General features: G+C 55.2%; 5 protein-coding genes across 5 annotated transcripts; 3 read left to right on the forward strand and 2 right to left on the reverse strand.

Annotated features, from left to right (window-relative positions):
* The first annotated feature begins 1,630 nt into the window (after positions 1–1,630).
* IWZ02DRAFT_42011 (uncharacterized protein) lies at positions 1,631–2,665 on the forward strand. Its single transcript, XM_066765827.1, has 2 exons — positions 1,631–2,489; positions 2,547–2,665. The coding sequence occupies exon 1, from the start codon at positions 1,717–1,719 to the stop codon at positions 2,374–2,376; it is 660 nt and encodes a 219-aa protein (XP_066620922.1). The 5' UTR covers positions 1,631–1,716; the 3' UTR covers positions 2,377–2,489; positions 2,547–2,665.
* A 3,486-nt stretch (positions 2,666–6,151) lies between these two features.
* IWZ02DRAFT_42045 (uncharacterized protein) lies at positions 6,152–7,515 on the forward strand. Its single transcript, XM_066765831.1, has one exon. It carries the CDS (start codon positions 6,540–6,542, stop codon positions 7,260–7,262), a length of 723 nt encoding a protein of 240 aa, XP_066620923.1. The 5' UTR covers positions 6,152–6,539; the 3' UTR covers positions 7,263–7,515.
* Positions 7,516–9,547: 2,032 nt separating this feature from the next.
* Positions 9,548–11,377, reverse strand: IWZ02DRAFT_42141 (actin family). The gene is made up of 6 exons (XM_066765846.1): positions 11,165–11,377; positions 11,063–11,109; positions 10,844–10,990; positions 9,960–10,751; positions 9,826–9,903; positions 9,548–9,775 (listed from the first exon to the last, which is right to left on the reverse strand). Exons 1-6 carry the CDS (start codon positions 11,181–11,183, stop codon positions 9,689–9,691), a joined length of 1,170 nt encoding a protein of 389 aa, XP_066620924.1. The 5' UTR covers positions 11,184–11,377; the 3' UTR covers positions 9,548–9,688.
* Positions 11,378–11,698: 321 nt separating this feature from the next.
* IWZ02DRAFT_381425 (uncharacterized protein) lies at positions 11,699–13,187 on the reverse strand (the record flags this gene model as incomplete). The annotated part of the gene is made up of 3 exons (XM_066765169.1): positions 11,699–11,979; positions 12,031–12,806; positions 12,886–13,187. The coding sequence occupies 3 exons, from the start codon at positions 13,185–13,187 to the stop codon at positions 11,699–11,701; spliced, it is 1,359 nt and encodes a 452-aa protein (XP_066620925.1).
* A 2,859-nt stretch (positions 13,188–16,046) lies between these two features.
* Positions 16,047–16,850, forward strand: IWZ02DRAFT_492538 (uncharacterized protein; the record flags this gene model as incomplete). The annotated part of the gene is made up of 1 exon (XM_066769858.1): positions 16,047–16,850. One exon carries the CDS (start codon positions 16,047–16,049, stop codon positions 16,848–16,850), a length of 804 nt encoding a protein of 267 aa, XP_066620926.1.
* Positions 16,851–16,999: the final 149 nt, after the last annotated feature.

Genomic DNA, 16,999 nt, shown 5'->3' on the forward strand with positions numbered 1-16,999 from the left:
GTCCGGCGCCTCAAAGGCCCCCACATCGACTCTGTTGCTTCTCCAGTTTGAGCATCCTCGGTGTTTGTCTTCCAAGCGGAAGCCTTGCTCTTCTTAGCAACACCTGCAAGAATCACTGCCACGAGGCACCGGTGGTTCCGAGTTCCAGACGTTGGTTCGGTTTTCTCATCTCCCGCTCGGCGGTTCGCTTCAGACCGACGAGTGACATTACATGAAACCTTCCTCGACACATGGAACATCGTGAGGAGATGTCTCCACCGGGGCTCGTTGTCCCGACGTCAGTGACGTAGACACCCGCTTCGAGTCAGGCGGGCCATGTTTACAACCTGCTCTTCATTGCATTACGCCACTGCTACGCCTCCTCTACACAGGAGGGCATGGTCACGGTTGCATTCTCGCATTTTTACGATGCATAGTCACTCGCTACATTTCCTTAGTGTTTGATTCCCCCTGTACCAAGTGCTGGAAAGTGGGATTTTCTTTTTTTTTTTTTTTTTTTTTCTTTCGGGGTTTCGTGTCATAGGCGTTATTCACGCACTCTGGCTACGGCTGCAGAGGAGACTTCTTGGATAGCTTCATTACGATGGTGTTGACCAGGATTTCAACAAGAAATGCGCGCCTTCGGTGGCTGCGGCATAGGCATACAAAGCCTTTCAGGTAGTTCAAATGGATAACGAACATCTCAAGCAAACACTACTACGTATGTTCCCACGTGAGCCCGTGACCCATGTGAGGCATGACGTTCGCCAAGGTAGCAGGTGCCAAATTTTTTGCGGTGTTGTGGCAACAAAGCCGGTGGTAAAGATGGAGATCGATCGAGTGCAGCGGCGCAAACCAAGCGGTTTTCGGCTGGGCAGCCGAGAAAATTGTCTCGTGCAGGTTATGGACGGGCGTTCAGCGACAGGGATGGCTCAAGCGAGCATGGGCTGGCTGGCAGCAGCAGCATCCAGTCTCTTGCGGAACAATATGGATAGGTACAGACAGTATGACCGACCAGACAGCAGGGCCTGATGCGATGGATGTGCAGAGCACGCGCATCGCAGCAAGTCGCAATAAGTGACTGACATCCCAACCCAACCCAATCCAACAGGTCACAACGCAGCAGCAGCAAATTACGCAGGATCGCCCAATTTGCATCCTCTTTCTGTGACTGACTGACTGATTGACTGACTGACTGACTGCTGCTGCTCTCCGTCCCAATCGCTCTCTTCCTTCCTGACCTCTTGGTGTTGTTGTTGTTGTCTGAGAGGCTGGCTGCTTCGCCCTGATGCACATGCACTCGTCTCCTCAGGCCCGCTGCGGATGACCCCGTACCCGTCTGTTGTGGTGCAGCGACAGCGGCAGACTACCTTGCTCCACCTTCCAGCAACCGCGCGCATCGGCTCATCCGACAGACCGAACAGACAGCGGACAACCGGCCTCCCGCCCATGTGGACGCCGGGACGGCAGCAGTTGCACACGACCGTGTGATGGATGCGCTGCTCTTGTGTAATGCAAGGGCACCGGCTGACTGGATGGAGTGAGTGGTTGAGACGAGGATTGCGTTTTGCTGCGGCATGTGGTGGTTGAGTGAGTGTTTACAAACGATTGTCGAAGGGAGGCGAAGCGATGTGGGGTTTTTTTTTTTTTTTTTTTTTTTCTTCTCGTCTGTCTGACTGCGTCGCAATTGTTGTCGTCGTCTTCTTCGCCTTGTGGCTGGCTGGTTGGATATGAGATATGCTACTCGTCGCATCTGACGCTTTCTGCTCCGTTTGCCAACCAGCCAGGCCAAAGAAGAGTGGCCATGCAGACAGTGAGAGAGACGTGTATGTGCCCTCTACTACCTCTCCACGTATGATCGCTGGCGCTCGATCGCAAAGCTGCTTTGTATCTGCAAGGCCCACGGTTTCTCTAAGACGTCAACCTATCCGCTCATTCTGCCTCGCTCCACCGCTCCGTTTGCTCTCCTTTCCTCGCTCTCTACAATTGCATCATCTGCATGCATGCGTACATACATACACACATGCATATCCGGCCGACGGACAATTCGCCGACGGCCACCACTACCACAGCCAGCCAACCCATTCTCTCTCTCTCTCTCTCTCTCTCTCTCTCTCTACCTACCTCTGTCCCACCAACAAGTACCGCGAGTTCCTGACCCGCCGCTCGACTCAGGAACCGCCGCTCCTCGCCCGCAAACCGGTGAAGCGCACCACGCACCCCACGAACGACGACGTAAACCTGGACCGCCTGACACGCCTGCCGCGTCAGTTGGTAGATATGCTCTCCCCTACCTCACCTCGACTACCTCACCTTACCCTGCCCACCTTGGCACACCTTACCGCTCATCGTGTTCCTCTTTTGGCGCCCCCACATGAAACACTGCCTCTTTTCTGATTCTTGGTCGTCCGTCCGCAATCCACTTCGACGACCCAAAGTCGTCCGGCCTGGCCTTGGCTCCTCATTGCTTCGGGCTGCTTGGTTAGGTTGGCATCGTGAGTGGATACAAGGTGCCTACTCACGGAGCTCGGCAAGGCGGCTGCCAACCAACCTCTTTTTCACGTCAGGCCCGTCGCTGTCGTCCTGTCTACCGTACCTACGGCAGATGAGGAGATGCCTTACCACCGCTATTTTATTCGGCTTTGGGCTCTTGCTCTCGTGATGTGGATGAAGTCGTCTATGGAGATTTGCTCGCTCGGAGGTGGGGAGAGGAGAAGCCGACGACCCTGTCCCTTGCCGGTGTACAGTGCTCTGTTTATCTGGTAATAACACCAACCATAGTACATGGCCTTTTTCTGGCGGGTTCAGTAAGTACTTGTACATACATCATGCGCATGGCATACTCGCCGTCGTCGCCGCCGTCGCCGCCGCCGCCCCGTCTGCCCCACCTTCTAGCACACACCATTTGTGTCTCTTCATGACTCTTTTCCTCTCCCCTCCATCCATCCACATTTCTATTTTTCCCCACCACATTCATGCACCACCTCTCATCTCGTCTCGTCTCGTCCTGTCTGCCTGCCTGCCTGCCTGCTTGCCTGCCTACACAACCGGCGACCAGTCTCACCCAGACAGCCTAATCCGTCCGTCACTAGGAATCAATCGGCCGAAGAAACCAAACGGCCTAGACTTTTCTCGCGTCTTGAGACCGTTCTCGAGGCAGAAAGGAAGGCACGGTAGGTCATTTCCGCGATGGCACTCCTTCCTGGTGCGTGCCGCGACGAGGCAAATTGTTTGGTTTGAAGGCGATGAGTGCCTGACTAAACACACACCTCACACCTCACTGCCTTTACCACTGACACAAACAGGCATGGGCACTGTGGGTACGTAGGTAGGTAGGTAGGTAGGTAGGTGGTTTTGCCAATCAACTCACGGCTCTCATGCTCGTTGTTCCGAGAAATTCCTCTGCGCTGCGCTGAAAGGGAAAGAGAGGTAGAGAAGAGAGAAAAGAGGATGGACGAATAGATGGATGGTTGGATGGTTGGATTGATGCCGTGCCGTGCCGTGCCGTGCCGTGCCGCTCGCCAGCTTGGGTTGTCAAAAGTCGTGTCGCGTGCTTGCTCCACGACGTCGATTCAACGCGGCGTGCATTGGCGCCGGGAATAACGAAGCTTTTTTTTCTTTTCTTTTTATTTTCCCCCCTCCAGCTCTTGCGTGTGATGACGAGGAGGAGGAGGAGGTGGTGGTGATGGTGGTGTGGACGCGGCCTTCGTCCGCAGACGGAGAGACGGAATGGAAAGGCTAGTGGTGGTGGTGGTGGTGGTGGTGGTGGTGGGAGCGCGCGCCGTCTTACAAAAAATAAAGGTACGTACCTGCATCAGGTTCGCCTGCCCACCTCTCACAGCCTACTACTTACTGCATGGACCGCCACCACCACCACCACCACCACCATAATCACCACAATCACCACAACATCAACTCCATGTGAATCCATCCACCCATCCACCAACCCACACACTCCCTCAATTTCACAGTGGCAAATAGACTTGTACAAGTAAAGACACGAGAAATGTTGCCCTGCATTGCGGCGTCCACACCTAACCCCAACCCCTCACTCAGCGCACACGAAAAATCCATGAGAGGGTGGTGGTGGTGGTGGTGGTGGTGGTGGTGTGGCTGGGATGTTCCCTGTCTGGGTTTTCTTGTCGCGCGTGCTGAGGGTGTGGGGAGGAGGAAGAGGAGGGGGGGGGGGGAGGAATAGGTGTGGTGGAGGGAGGGGACGACGCTAGGTAGGTGTGTAGGTGTGTAGGGTAGCTAAGGGCGGCGAGCGATGGCCGTGTCTAGACTGACTGGATGGATGGATGGATGGATGGATGGATGGATGGAGCGTTTAGAGAATCGGTGGTGGTGGTGGGAGGGAATTGAGGTGCAGGTGCGGCATTGTGATATTTTTGGGTGCGTGGTGCGTGTCGTTTGTGTGTAGAGGTATATGTACTTCGGCATCTACGTACCGCTTCTCTCTGCTTTGCCCGCAAACCCCCCTCTTCTCTTTTCCTTCTTTCGTCCGCATTTTGCACCTCTATAAAAAACAGGCCGGTCGGTCTGTGTATGTACCCTACTTATCAAATAATTTCCAAAGTTACTCTAATGTTCGGTGCCACCCGGCCCGGCCATCCACCCATCCATCCAGTCAGCCAGCCACGAACGAGAGACCACGGACGGCTCTCTCGGACAACACGACGCGTCAGTTATGCTTTCCGTTCGGTCCGCAGCAGCCTCGTGTCTTCCGTCGTCGCAAACGGAGCTTCCGAGTCCCGAATCCATTAGCAGGTACGTATGTACGTACCTAGGTACCTTCGACAGGGACGTCTGCAAGGGACGATTCGTCATCACATCGCCCACCCAGGCAGGCATCAAGCACCGAACGAATGCAAAGAAGCGCGGCTTTTTGCACACTGGCAAAGATGTCATTCCGCAGCAATAGCGGCGGCGCTAGAAAACATTGACGGCAGATCAATTCAGTCGAGGCGAGGTTCACCGGCGAGGCCGAGAAGAGGCAAAAAAGAGAAAAGACAGGTTTGCAGGTTAGCGTCAATGTCGGTTGGGCTGCTGCTGCTGCTGATTATCCTGATCTAGCGGCGCGTTCCGCGGTGGTTGGTTGGGCACCGCGTATGTAAATCATTCATGCGCTTGCGTCATCTGTCGCCGGTTCATAGGGCAGAGGGTCGCACACAAGCTAGCCCTTGTGCGACTTTGGAAGCTGTAAGCCACCGCAAATGGCGGCGTTGTGCAATGGACGGACAGGTCGACTAACTATCGAGAACCCATACATAGACGCGCAGCCCGGGGCTGAAGCGTTTGCGGTGAGTGAGACGAGGGAGAACCTAGCAGCGAGCAAAGCCCGTTTGACCGGTTCGTCGCTCGTGTCACATAGAGGGCTCTGTTTCCCAGCACCACAGCAGCAGCAGTAGCTAGCTTGGCAGGGTTCGCGGAGCCTCGATGCGCTCAGCCAAGATCATGCAGGGCCCGGTCAGCCCAGCGCCAGCCACAGCAGCCCCTCGAAGCGGGGAAGCACGGCCAGACGAGGGTAAACGCGGCCGTGGATAAGGGGGTCCCTGTGATACAACCGGTCTTCTGCGGGGAGAGAGGGAAGAGGGGGTTGGAGGAGGAAGGGATGGAACCATGTGGCGACGTTGCGGGAAAACAGCCGCGAGGAGGCTCGGTTGCCCGATTGGGCAACGAGCTAGTAGGCGTCGTCGTTACAGATGTGCTCGATTGGGTATTCCGCGGATTTGGTTGGGCGTGGAGGCTCCCCGGGTAGGGCAGAAATGTGGAGCATGTATCCATGTCCCCTTGGTCGTCGTCGTCGTCGTCGTCTTTGTTGCTAAAGGACGTCAGAATGATGATAGATGGGGAGGCAAATGGCGGTGTTGGTGTTGGTGATGCGAGAAGCCTGGCGTTGCTGACTGCGATGCTTGTCGCTGAGTTGTTGTCCAGCTACTTAGGGGGATCAGCAAAGGCTAAAGTGTGCTGAGGCTCCCGGTGTACTCTCTACAGCAAGTCGAAAGCGCAGATCTTGTCGATGGCCGCTGTGTGACGCCCTTTTTTTCTCCTGCTGTTTTATGCCCACGCCGTGACCTCGATAATGAGATCAGCACGAGTAGCCAGCACGCCACGGGGTGACAGTGCTGGCCGCCGCCATTCCCATGGTCCGTCATGGCGGCGATGAGGTGCCAAATGCCGGTCAACATCGGCAATGGGAATTTTTTGTCTCGAGCTCCTGGTTTTGTCCTGCCACCCCAAGGCCAGCCCTGTTCGTCACAAGTCAGCGCCGTCTTGTCGTTCTGTTGCACGGGGAATGATCTGCCGTGTTTTTCGAGTCAAGCTCTCTCCCTAATCGCAATGTCGCAACGGCGCCGCTCTGATCCATTGTCTCATCGCTTTGCCAACTCCTTGCGCTCAAGCCACGGCGGCCAGCATCCAAGCACGTACGCACGCAGGGCAGCCGTGAGACCCGTGTTCGTATACACGACCGCTGGACCCTGAGAATTCAGCCTTGTGGAGGAAGAACAAAACGACTGCTCCGAGTGGCGTTTTGAAAGAGAGAAACAAAAAATGACAGAATGACGCAATTGAAATCAAAGAAAAAAAGTGACTGCTCGCCTCCAAGACGACGTCACCCACCACGTTCTGTCCCCCACCTTGGGTGTTCGCCAAGGACGCCGGCGGTGATATTATTCCTGGAACGACAAGAGGCAGTCAGTGCCAGCCCAGCAACGGCGGCGCGGCGGCGGCGGCGCCAGAGCGGCAGCCCCATAGATCAGCAACGGCTATTGGCGCCGGACACGCCGCCGAGCGAGCGAACCGCAGAGGTGGGTTTCTCTTTCGATTCTCGAGGGCGGACCAGCAAAGCCGCACGTACGAGTTTTTGGGACGGCGCGGCGCGGTTAGCATGCAGAGCGGCGATAGGAGAAGCGCCGGCCGCCGCTTTCGCCTGCTCAGCGGCCGTGTTTGCCAGTTGGCACGGCGAAGAGAGAGCAGGGCCAGCAGAGAAAAGGAAAAAAAAAAAAAAAAAAAAAAAAACAGCGCCAGTGTGGTGGTGTGCTAGCGCCGAAGCCCGAATCGCGAATCGAGAAAAAGCACAACAGCAACCGAGCAGTTGTCGTCGTCCTTGTCGTCGTCCGTGTGTCGTTCGCTTGCCGCGCTGCGTCTGTCAGCAACTGCTCGCCGCTCTAACGACTCAACTGACGACGACGCACCCCACTTGTGCCGTGGTCCGATTCCTGACACGCGAAGCTCGAGCAGAGAGCGAAAAGGTTCAGTCGTTCCAGTCCCCCTTGCCGTGACAGGTCGGCAGCAGTCAAAACCGCGTGCTTGGAAGAGACAGACTCGTGAGAGTGCGGGGCATGCTGGCAACCGGCAGCCGGCCTTTGATTCGTCAATGGCTGCTGGGATTGAACGCAGAAAGGGACGAGCTGGCACAAGTTGCGTCGGGTAAAATAGCGGAATGCATGTTGTCAGAATGTGATGGACAGGTCCAGAAGACCACTGACGTTGAGGTGCCTTGTGTAATGTGAGCAGCGAGATCATGGAAACAACCGATTGGCGTAAGTTTTGCAGCTGTGGCTGGCGCCATGTCCACCACGAAAAAGAATCCCAACGGCTTCGTCCGCGTTGCTCGTGCAAGCCGTTGCCAATGCGGTCACACGGCCGTCCTTTGCATTCCGTTCCGCATCTTCTCAACAATGGGAACAATGCAATAGGTACCCCGTTCGCTTTGCCGCACAGTTCACGCGCGCATGGTGTCTTGGGCTGCACTTGTGGCCGAATCAGTAGTCTTGGTCAATCGTCTTCATCACAGCTTATTCACAAGCCAATGCCTCAGGTCGAGTCCAGGACACCAATTGACCTCATCTCAAACACCGATTGTACGCCATTCAATCTTCTCGCCCACCACCCCGCCATACTTCGACGCCCTCAACCACGAACGTCGTCCTCTTGACTGCGGCTAAGTACGTACCGCGCTCCAATTCATCCCAATGGCTGCCATGCAGATTACAGGCGTACTTTAAAGACAAATGCACACGCCGCCCACACCTCAGCCAAGCCAACGAGCAAGCAGTTCGCATGCCCCGCGTGGGCTGCGCTGTGTGGCATTGCAGGGCAGCACAAGAGCAGCAAGAGCAGCGCGCCTGAAAGTCTGTCGAGCCAACGAGTGACGTAGCTACGTACCTTCCGATGCTGCTTTACTACTTACAGTACAGCACATCCACGCCGCTCGACCCATGAGGCGCCGCGGAGCTCGATGCTGCTTTGCGTGCTCGGCGGACGACGGCCTACAGCCAACGAGCGAGCGTGGGCTGAAAGTGGTGCTGGAGCGAGCAGGCATCATCAGCGTCCAAGGAGCAGGGAAGACGCGATGCCCTGCCCTGTCAGCCGGGTCGCCCGTCGACGCCGCTATAGCGGTACAGACAGAGGGAGAAATACGACCTGATGAGGCCACAAGGCCAATATCGTTTCTGATCATCATTATCATCATCACGGCGTGTGAAGATACGAGCCTGTGAGACGACTCGAAACACCCTCGATTACTCTATCGGTGCTCGACGCCCTCGTCTAGCGCTCCACACGCGACCGGCACTGCGGCCAGGGCAGAGAAGGTACCGGATTAACGGATGGGGTCCTGTGTGTTTACGTCCGATTTAGATCTAGGCGCATCGCCTGGGATGCCGACCGTTGCCTTTCCAAGAGCGGCATAGGCTTGGTGGTGGACTTGGTCGTCTCGCTGCTTGTACCGTGGACAGCGGTACGTACCCCCGTCCCAAAATCGCAGGGCAAAAGAGGGTCTTGTCGCGTGTGGAGGGGCAGCTCTGCAATTGGGTGCGGCGCTCGACGGGTAGGGTCAAGTCTTAGGCGGGTGGCCTGTGTGCTCAAGTCCGTCTTGAGGCTTCGTTTGGCGGTGCCGAGCGGCTGAAGCTGCAATGAGGGGCAGACAGGGAGCTCCGTCTCGTCTCAAGCGTCAGGGTCGTGGCATGTGCCAGGGTGTACAGCGGACACTGTAGGCTATGTCGGGATAGACGGTGTGCATGGGCGAGCTGATTATAGGAGGCCCTGGGTCGTCGAGGAGGGTCGGCTTCGTCGTTCAGAGGCTCCGGCGCGGTCAATCCAAAAGTCAGATGGTTGTGATGGTGGTGTTGATCTCGATCCTGTCATGGCTGTATTCATGGCGCACCGGGTATGCTACAAGGGCATGGCTGGCACTTGTTGCGCCATTGCTGCGGTGGCTGCTACAATTCTGGTCGACAGGGTCGAGTTCTATCAGAAACGAGCTGGATGCCTATGTTGCGATTGAGTGGAGAAGCAAAAAACCATTGTCACTTTTGCGCTCGTTTGGTTCCAGAATGTCAACAACCATGGCGGCGGGGCATTCGGCTCCAGGCACAGGGTCTTCCTTAGCCGCGTCCCACCACCATTGTCACGCATGCCTTTGATCAAACGCTTGCCCTGAAGAGATCGCTGTCTAGACTCATCGGGTTTAGGATGCCTTGTGAAAACTTCGACATCCTTTCGATGCATCGTCCACATGAACCGCTGCACATGCTAGGCCAAGGTCTCGAGTTTTAGGCCTGACATCTCTTGATTCTGCTGCACTTACGCTGGACGCGACCTGTTTGGGGGACTGTTCGATACTTTGATTTCGATGCCGGCCTCGACTTTTGCGCCTCCGGCCTCATGAATTCGTGCTGCGAGTCTCGCCTGCCCTGTCTTGACATCATCTTCCGCCCAGCTTCTCCAATGCACGCGCGCCCTGCTCCTCCCACTCAGCCTTGCTAACCCACATGCTCTCTTTGTCCGACATCTATCCCAGTCAGTATCGAAAATTACACGACCAATACGGGCCAATCTTACAATGTTGGCCAAGACGGCTCCACCAATGAAAACCATGTGTCTTCTCCTCGGCGGGTCCTCGATGCGCACTTTGAACTTCTGTTTGATTTGTCAGTGCACCGCCACACGTCATGTTTACAGCGGACAATACTCACGTTGAGCCTCTCCGGGTTGCCGTTGAGAACTCTTGTCAACCACAACTGCTTCAATTCCTTCTCCAGTCTGCTTGGCAGACCAGGATACATGCTGCTTCCACCACTGAGTACAATTGCCTTGTAGAGATCTGAACGGACGTCTACATCGGCGGCCTGGATGGTGTTGAAAAGGAATTCGGCCATGCCAGGCTGCTCGACATCCACCAAATGCGGCTGAAACAGGCATTCAGGAGCTTCAAACCGCTCGCTGCCAACCCTGATGACTCTGCCGTCGGGCAGGGTATATGACTCTACCAGGACCGTTGTGTCCTCGCTGAGGCGTTGGTCCAGCTCGAGGTCGTAGGAGACATAGCAGAGCTTCTCCTTGATTTGGCGGACAGTCTCGAAGTCGGCAGTACGGTTCAAAGCGTATCCTCTCCTCAAGAGCAGCGCAATCAGGTTCCTTGTGACGTCACGTCCAGCCACGTCCAAACGCCGCGTAAGGTGGTTGAGCACGGTGCTCTCGTATACCGGGACGATGTGGGTGACACCATCACCCGAGTCTACAACAACACCTGACGATAGACCCTGCGCATAAAGGGCGAGCACAGCCTGGATGGCCACGTAGACTCCGCCAAAGTTGTAGCGCTCAAACATGACTTCAGCCATTTGCTCGCGATTCTTCAGGGGATTCATGGGCGGCTCGGTCAACAGGATCTTGCGGCCAGTCGTATCCACCTTCATCTTCTCGAAAAAAGTGTAGTCCCAGAGGTGTTGCATGTCGTCCCAACGCTTGATGATACCATTCTCCATCTATGCCATGCGATACCAAGTCAGCACGCGTCTGCCTTGCGGCTGAGTGAACCCGGAGCTCAGGGGACCAATGCCGCTGGGGGATACCATACAGGATACGTGATTTGTAGCAGTGACCGCGCGGCCGCAGCTTCATCACCACACATAATGTCCTTCACAACAATATCGCCCGCATCGCGCTCTTCGGAACGGAGGATAGGGCGGCCAACGATGGAGGGGTACTGGTGGTCGGGGAAGTTCTACGCAGGCGCGTCAATCGTCAGAATGGCTTGACCAAGTGATTTGGAGGGCGATCGAAGTGGCGGACGCACCTGTCCGGCGTAACCGGCCTTGAGGAACCCAGTCCCGCCATCGAGGACTGAAGTCGGGGATGCGTCAGTGGAGCTCAGGAGCTTGGGGGAGCTGTGACGTACCAATGGGTGCCTCCGCCATGGTAATTGAAGAACAGACCAAAGACGAGCTGAGAAAGGGTGTAGATGGCGAGCGCGACTCAAAGGAGCACGGAAGTTGGTGATGGACGTGGTAGCTGTTGTGCCTAGCGGGGCGCCGGGGGGTTGACGTTGGTTGTCGCGGCCGTGGCTGGGCTGAACTTCGGCATTTACTTCATCCGGGGAAGTGAGGCTGTGCGACGGCCGTCGGTGATGACTGAGGTCGAGCTCAGTGAATGTGCAACAGAAAATTCTCCTCAATTCCAACGCTGAGCGGGTAAAAGTCGCGGATACTTCATCGTATCCGCTTTCCCTGCTATCTAAAGTCTATGCTTATAAAGTCCCAACTCCGAAACCACTGCCGAGCGTAACAGGCCGGCTGGTGACATGCGATTCTTCCTTGTAGTCAACGCCATTCGTTAGACAAACGCACATCAGAGATCCACAAGCGTGTTTCTCCAAGATCAAAGCCTCCCTACTTGTAGAAACGAAAATGTTGAATGTTCGTATATGCCGTCATCAGTCGCCGAGCCTACTCTCGACATCAGAGTCGCTCACATCCTCCTCTAACTTCTTCCGCCTCTCCTCGTCCATCTCACGATACGTCGCCCAGCTGAGCATGAGGAAAGCGCCAATGATGAGGCAGCCACCCAGCACAGCCGCAGCAGAGAGGGGCGAGTTGAGGGGCGGAGGCAGGAGTTGATCGATAATGGCGACGATGAAGATGGTAAGCAGTGCGGCGACTGACGACAAGACTGGCGAAGTGAGGGAGATCAAAACCAAGAAAGATCCAGAAAAGGCTATCAGAAAGTCAGCGAGTGTTTGTTTAATCCGTTGACGAGCAAACTTACTAGCATTGGCCAACACAGAGATCCCCATCATCCACGCCTGCTCTCCCCGGGGCAATTCGAACGTCTCGAGTCCAGTAAAGTGAAGGATTGGAATCGGAATCCACAGGACCAGCAAGGTGAAGGACCCAATAAGACTACCAAAGGTGTTGGCAAAAATCATGCCACGCCCCGGGGAGCATCCGTCCGGCGGACACGCCACTTTCTTGTACAAAACCTCGTAGAAACCGTAGAGCACGCTGCCGACGCCAATGACGAGGTTTCCAAGCGCGCGGTTGCTGGCTTCATTGGTCTCTGGCGGAGCCTTGTCACCACCGGTGCCGCCCCCTGACTTGCCTCCATGCTTAGCCGGAGTTGTGTCGCCGTAGGCCACGACCAAAACGCCAGCAATTGCGACTCCGACGGCAAAGACCTTGGACCACCGCACCTTCTCATGAAGCAATGGAATGCTGAAAGCATAGGCGAAGAAGGCGGAGCAGTTGTAGATGGCGGTCAGGTCGCTGGCCGTCGTCAAGTCTACTGCGACGTACCAGGAGCCACCGGCAATGGTCAAGGCACAAGTCACAAAAGCTGTCATTTTGATCATGTACGGCACCGGCGACTTTGCTGCCTGGCGAGAATTGGGATGAAGCGTCTTGTGTTCTACCATTTGCGCCGTCGTCCGCAGTATCTGCACATGGCGGCGCCAAAATGCCGGCCATGGCATGCTCCACTTTTGAACGCGCAGAATCAACAGTTGAACAGGCCATAAAAGTGACCATGAACCGTGGGTCAGATATCTGCAAGGGAGAAATGTTAGTAACCATGACTTAACGGCGGTCCAGGACCGAAAGAGAAAATCAAGGGTCCGCGACTCACAGCATCATGTACGCCTTGTTCCAGCCAAGGTTGTGTTGGATGTAGACAGCCGTCTCCGTCTGGATCGCAAAGCTGACCAGACTAAGCAGCAAGAAGCCTCCGGCGTACATGTATCTCTTCCGGGTGGCATTTGCGGCTTCGACATCGGGATCCCTCTCGTGAAATGTCCTCCGTCGGCCATTTAGCATGGGTCGCGATTGGGAATCATAGCTACCGCGGTCGTCCCTCTTGTGGCCGAGCAAGGGCTGATGGGAGCGACCCTCTGAGTGTCGATGGTACGACGGCCTGAGGTCCGAAGGCATGTCTGGGTCGGTACTGGTCCTGGGGTCGCCGTTTTGGCTGCCTGCTCCGAGTTCCCAATCTTCAAAAGCGAGCTCGCTAACAGTCTCGGCAGCCTCGACCTCCTGATCTTGCAACTCGATGGCGGGGCCGTGTTGGGCAATGTTGGGAGCGGCGGAGTCGCTGGTCGCGGGGGGCGGTATATTGACGAATGGTGACGTTGTTCTCGACGAATGGTGGGAGGACAGGACGACAGGAGAGCTGAGGGGGTCGGACGAGGCGGAAGATTCTGGATCGCGGTGATGTGGATGAAGGAGAGAAGGTTCCCGAAGAGGAAATTTATTACTCGCGGACTGGGCGGGTGGGTTATGCATCCATGCGGTGTTTGTGGAGTTTGGCCGCGAGTGACAGAGTAAAGAGCCGTTACCGTTAGCCTCGAGGCAGTGTGTGTGTGCACCTGCAACTTTGGCCTTTCCGTGCTTGGCGGTCGGGGAGCGTGGGTGGGCGGGTGCTTCTGAAACGCCATCACGAGGGAAGGGAATTGTGCCTTTGGTCCCTGGCTGGATGCGTAGCCGGCGACCCGACACCTCACCGCAGCCGTGTGCCGTGTCTCTTGCTACAACAACACCACCACCACCATCATCATCCATCTCTCCCTTCGATGATGAGAGAGACGTCTCCACTCCTGCTCGCCTCCCTCCCCGTCTCCACCGCACCGCAGCGTCCCCCACCCCCGCACGGCCCGCCCGCCTAACCGATAGCGCCATATACTACCAATACCTCACCATGTCAACAACAAAATTTCTCCTTCCTTCAATCCTCTGCCTTCCTCTCTGTCCGCTTTGCCCGGCAACGCTCGACCGACCTCCCCTCTGACGACATTGCGGATTCAAGATGCCCTTGGTCGTCCAGCGGCCCAAGCCACGTGTGATTCTGGGCCTGATGACCATTGGGTAAGCACCAACACGCAGATGTCAGTCGCCTGCCGTGTCTCTTATCTGATCATGGTGCGCTCCTGATGAGTCCTCCGGTGCCCGCCTGACCTCTCTGGAAGCCTAAACCGAATGTCTCGATCACTTCCAATCCCAGGGCTACAATGAGATTGATACAACCCGAGTTTATGTCGGCGGCAAACAGGAGAGCTTCACAGCTGCAGCCAAGTGGAAAGAACGTGGCCTGGCCTTGGCAACAGAGTGCTACCCTGTCGAGCCTGGCCTGCACAAAAGGGAAAATATTACCGCTAGTCTGACCAAGAGCCTGGGCGAGTCAACTCCAACTTTCCAAGACGTTATCAAAGCTGCTAGACGCTGCTTTTCAAACATCTCCTTGTGCCAATTCACGCCTTGCTCTTCTAGATTTCATAATGGTTGGGCAACAAAGACAATTGGTTGCTAACTACCCCTCCTTTCTTAAAGCTGGAAGTCGCCGCCCAACAACACCTGTTCAAAGGCAAATCCTGCTTTGAAGCATGTCATCCACTTTGCAAATCGAAATTATCAACATCGTTGCGAACTACCTAATGGATCCGCAACAACATGCTGTTTTACGCCACGATCCTCTTATATGGGACTCCGAATGGTTTCGACCCTATGGGCCTGCGGAACGGCCCAAAGAAGTGGGGGACTTTTTCAAAAATCGCAAGAGGTGGTTGAAACAGTTCAAACAGCCACGACCCTCTGCCCTCGCCTTAGCGCTCTTTAGCCCATTTCTTCTCGCTGAATACGCCAAAGTGCTCCACAACTAGGCAGTGTTTCAGTTCTACGGAAGCGGCGATCTCTGTCAATACATGTGCCGTAAAGACCTTACGCCGTCAAAGCTCGCATTGCATAGAAGCATTCGTTTTAGCCGCCTTGCGCGATGGTGGGGTTGGATCAGGGGGCAAAGAGACAACCGGCGGGGTTCCTGCTTCAAGTGCACGCCTTGGACTCCATGTGGTCGCTTGTGCTATGCCAGCATCGAGTGCTTGGACCAATGTATGCACCTCATGCCCGAGGTCAAGAAGGTTCACAACAACCTGAGGGGGGACAAATACGGAGATTTACGCCCACCATACTGCAACCACTCATTCCCCTCCCACAAGCAAGGTCATTTCAGATGCCTTCTCAGCAAAGTTTGGAGGCTTGCTGAGGAAGCCTTCGACAAGCACAGATTTCTCTTCTTTGACTTTGGCGAATTTGGTCAATGGACAAGGAAAGACCTCGAATCTGAACCATGCTCCACCCAGAATGTCGCGTCAGGAGAACATTGCGATATTCCTAGGAAGTTTTGGGGTGCTGTTGATTATGTCAGGGAGAAAGAATTGGACTTGTTGACGAGGGATCCGGTTGGACAGCCAGAGGAAGACTCCGCTACCTGAACGGTTCAGGAGATGAGGAAGCGCATGTAATTTTCCGCGTGGACCTTTCATGACACTTTGTATCTCATTTCCTTCAAATAGACCATGGCTCAAACAATCAAAACGCTCTCTTCACGGGAGTCCAACTTCAATTACAATGCAAGTGACAAATGCATCTCTTCCCTTGTTGTTGGCTTCATAAGCTAAACACACACTAACATCGGTATCCATCCAGCCTGACTTGTTTATGTCTCATGCTTGCGCGAATTGGCATGTTCATACGATTGAGCACCAAGTAGGACCACGGGTAGAAGGTATCGAAAGGCAAGGTTGAACCTCCAACTTGCCTTGATTGATCAACATTGCTTTCCAGCCCCAAATGGACGCAGCTGTTTGCTTTGAGGGTTTTCCAAAACTATCCAGAACAGTCCGAGTGATTGTTTAGTCAAGGCAAATTCATTCACTTTCTCGCCTACTCCATCCCTTAAAGCTGGCAGAGTTCCTGATACAATCATTTCCGTCCATCGATCTTGCAGATTTGAGAGGCATGGCGTCTTCGCTTCCAAACGAACTTATTTGCCAAATTGCCGAATATCTGATCGAGCCGGATCAATATGTGGTTTTCAGGCGCACCGAACGTTGCAACGGCATGTGGAAATCGGAATTGGAAAACAAGAAGTTCGCTGCGCTTCTTAAACGGCGGTTTCCCTTGACCAAGCCACAGACTTCGCCCCTGGCGCTGGCACTCTTCAGTCCGTCTCTTCTCGCTGAGTACGTCAAGTTGCTTCACAACAGGGCGATCTTCTACTTCCACGACAGCCGTTGTCTTTCCAACTACATCAATCCACCGGGAGCTATCAAAAACTTTGTCCTTGGGATGCGCCGAAACATGCGCTTCGTTCGCATGGTTGAATTGGAAGGGCACTCCCGCTGCGCTTGCGCCCCTCTGGCACCGCGTTATTCTTTCCCAGTCGCTTGCCACAGCTCCTCCAGAACATGGTTGTATCATGCCATGTTGCTCCTACCCAGGATCGAGACTGTCCACGTCGACCACTTGCTCGGTTTCGAGGCCCGCACATCTGCACGTCCCATGCTTTTTCGGAAAGAGCGCTCGCGATACATCGACAATCGCCTTGTCCGCGACCTGTGGCCGCTCTTCGAAAGAACAAAAGATCTGGGAAAGGCGATGGGTTTTGGCTGCGGCGACTTTGGAAGGTTGCGCAGCACTCGCACTGGTTTCTTTGCTCCGAACGAACACGACCGAGATGAGCACACGGAGAGGCTTCATCGAATGATCGATGCGATCAAACGCGAAGAGATGCACTTGGTTCGGAAGCCTTCAGTCAACTAATCTGGAGTCATACACCCATGATCTACTTAGAGTCGCTCACTTGTTCGTGTCGCAGGGAAATCGGGAACCTTTTACGAACTGATCTGCAGAAAGAGTCGTGGGCGTGGGCTCAAGGCATGAGATGAAGCTCCTGAAAAAGCTCGCCAGCA

This window comes from Phyllosticta citriasiana, assembly GCF_038021145.1.
Source record: "Phyllosticta citriasiana strain CBS 120426 chromosome Unknown IWZ02scaffold_10, whole genome shotgun sequence".
In the NCBI taxonomy this organism is placed as follows: domain Eukaryota; kingdom Fungi; phylum Ascomycota; class Dothideomycetes; order Botryosphaeriales; family Phyllostictaceae; genus Phyllosticta; species Phyllosticta citriasiana.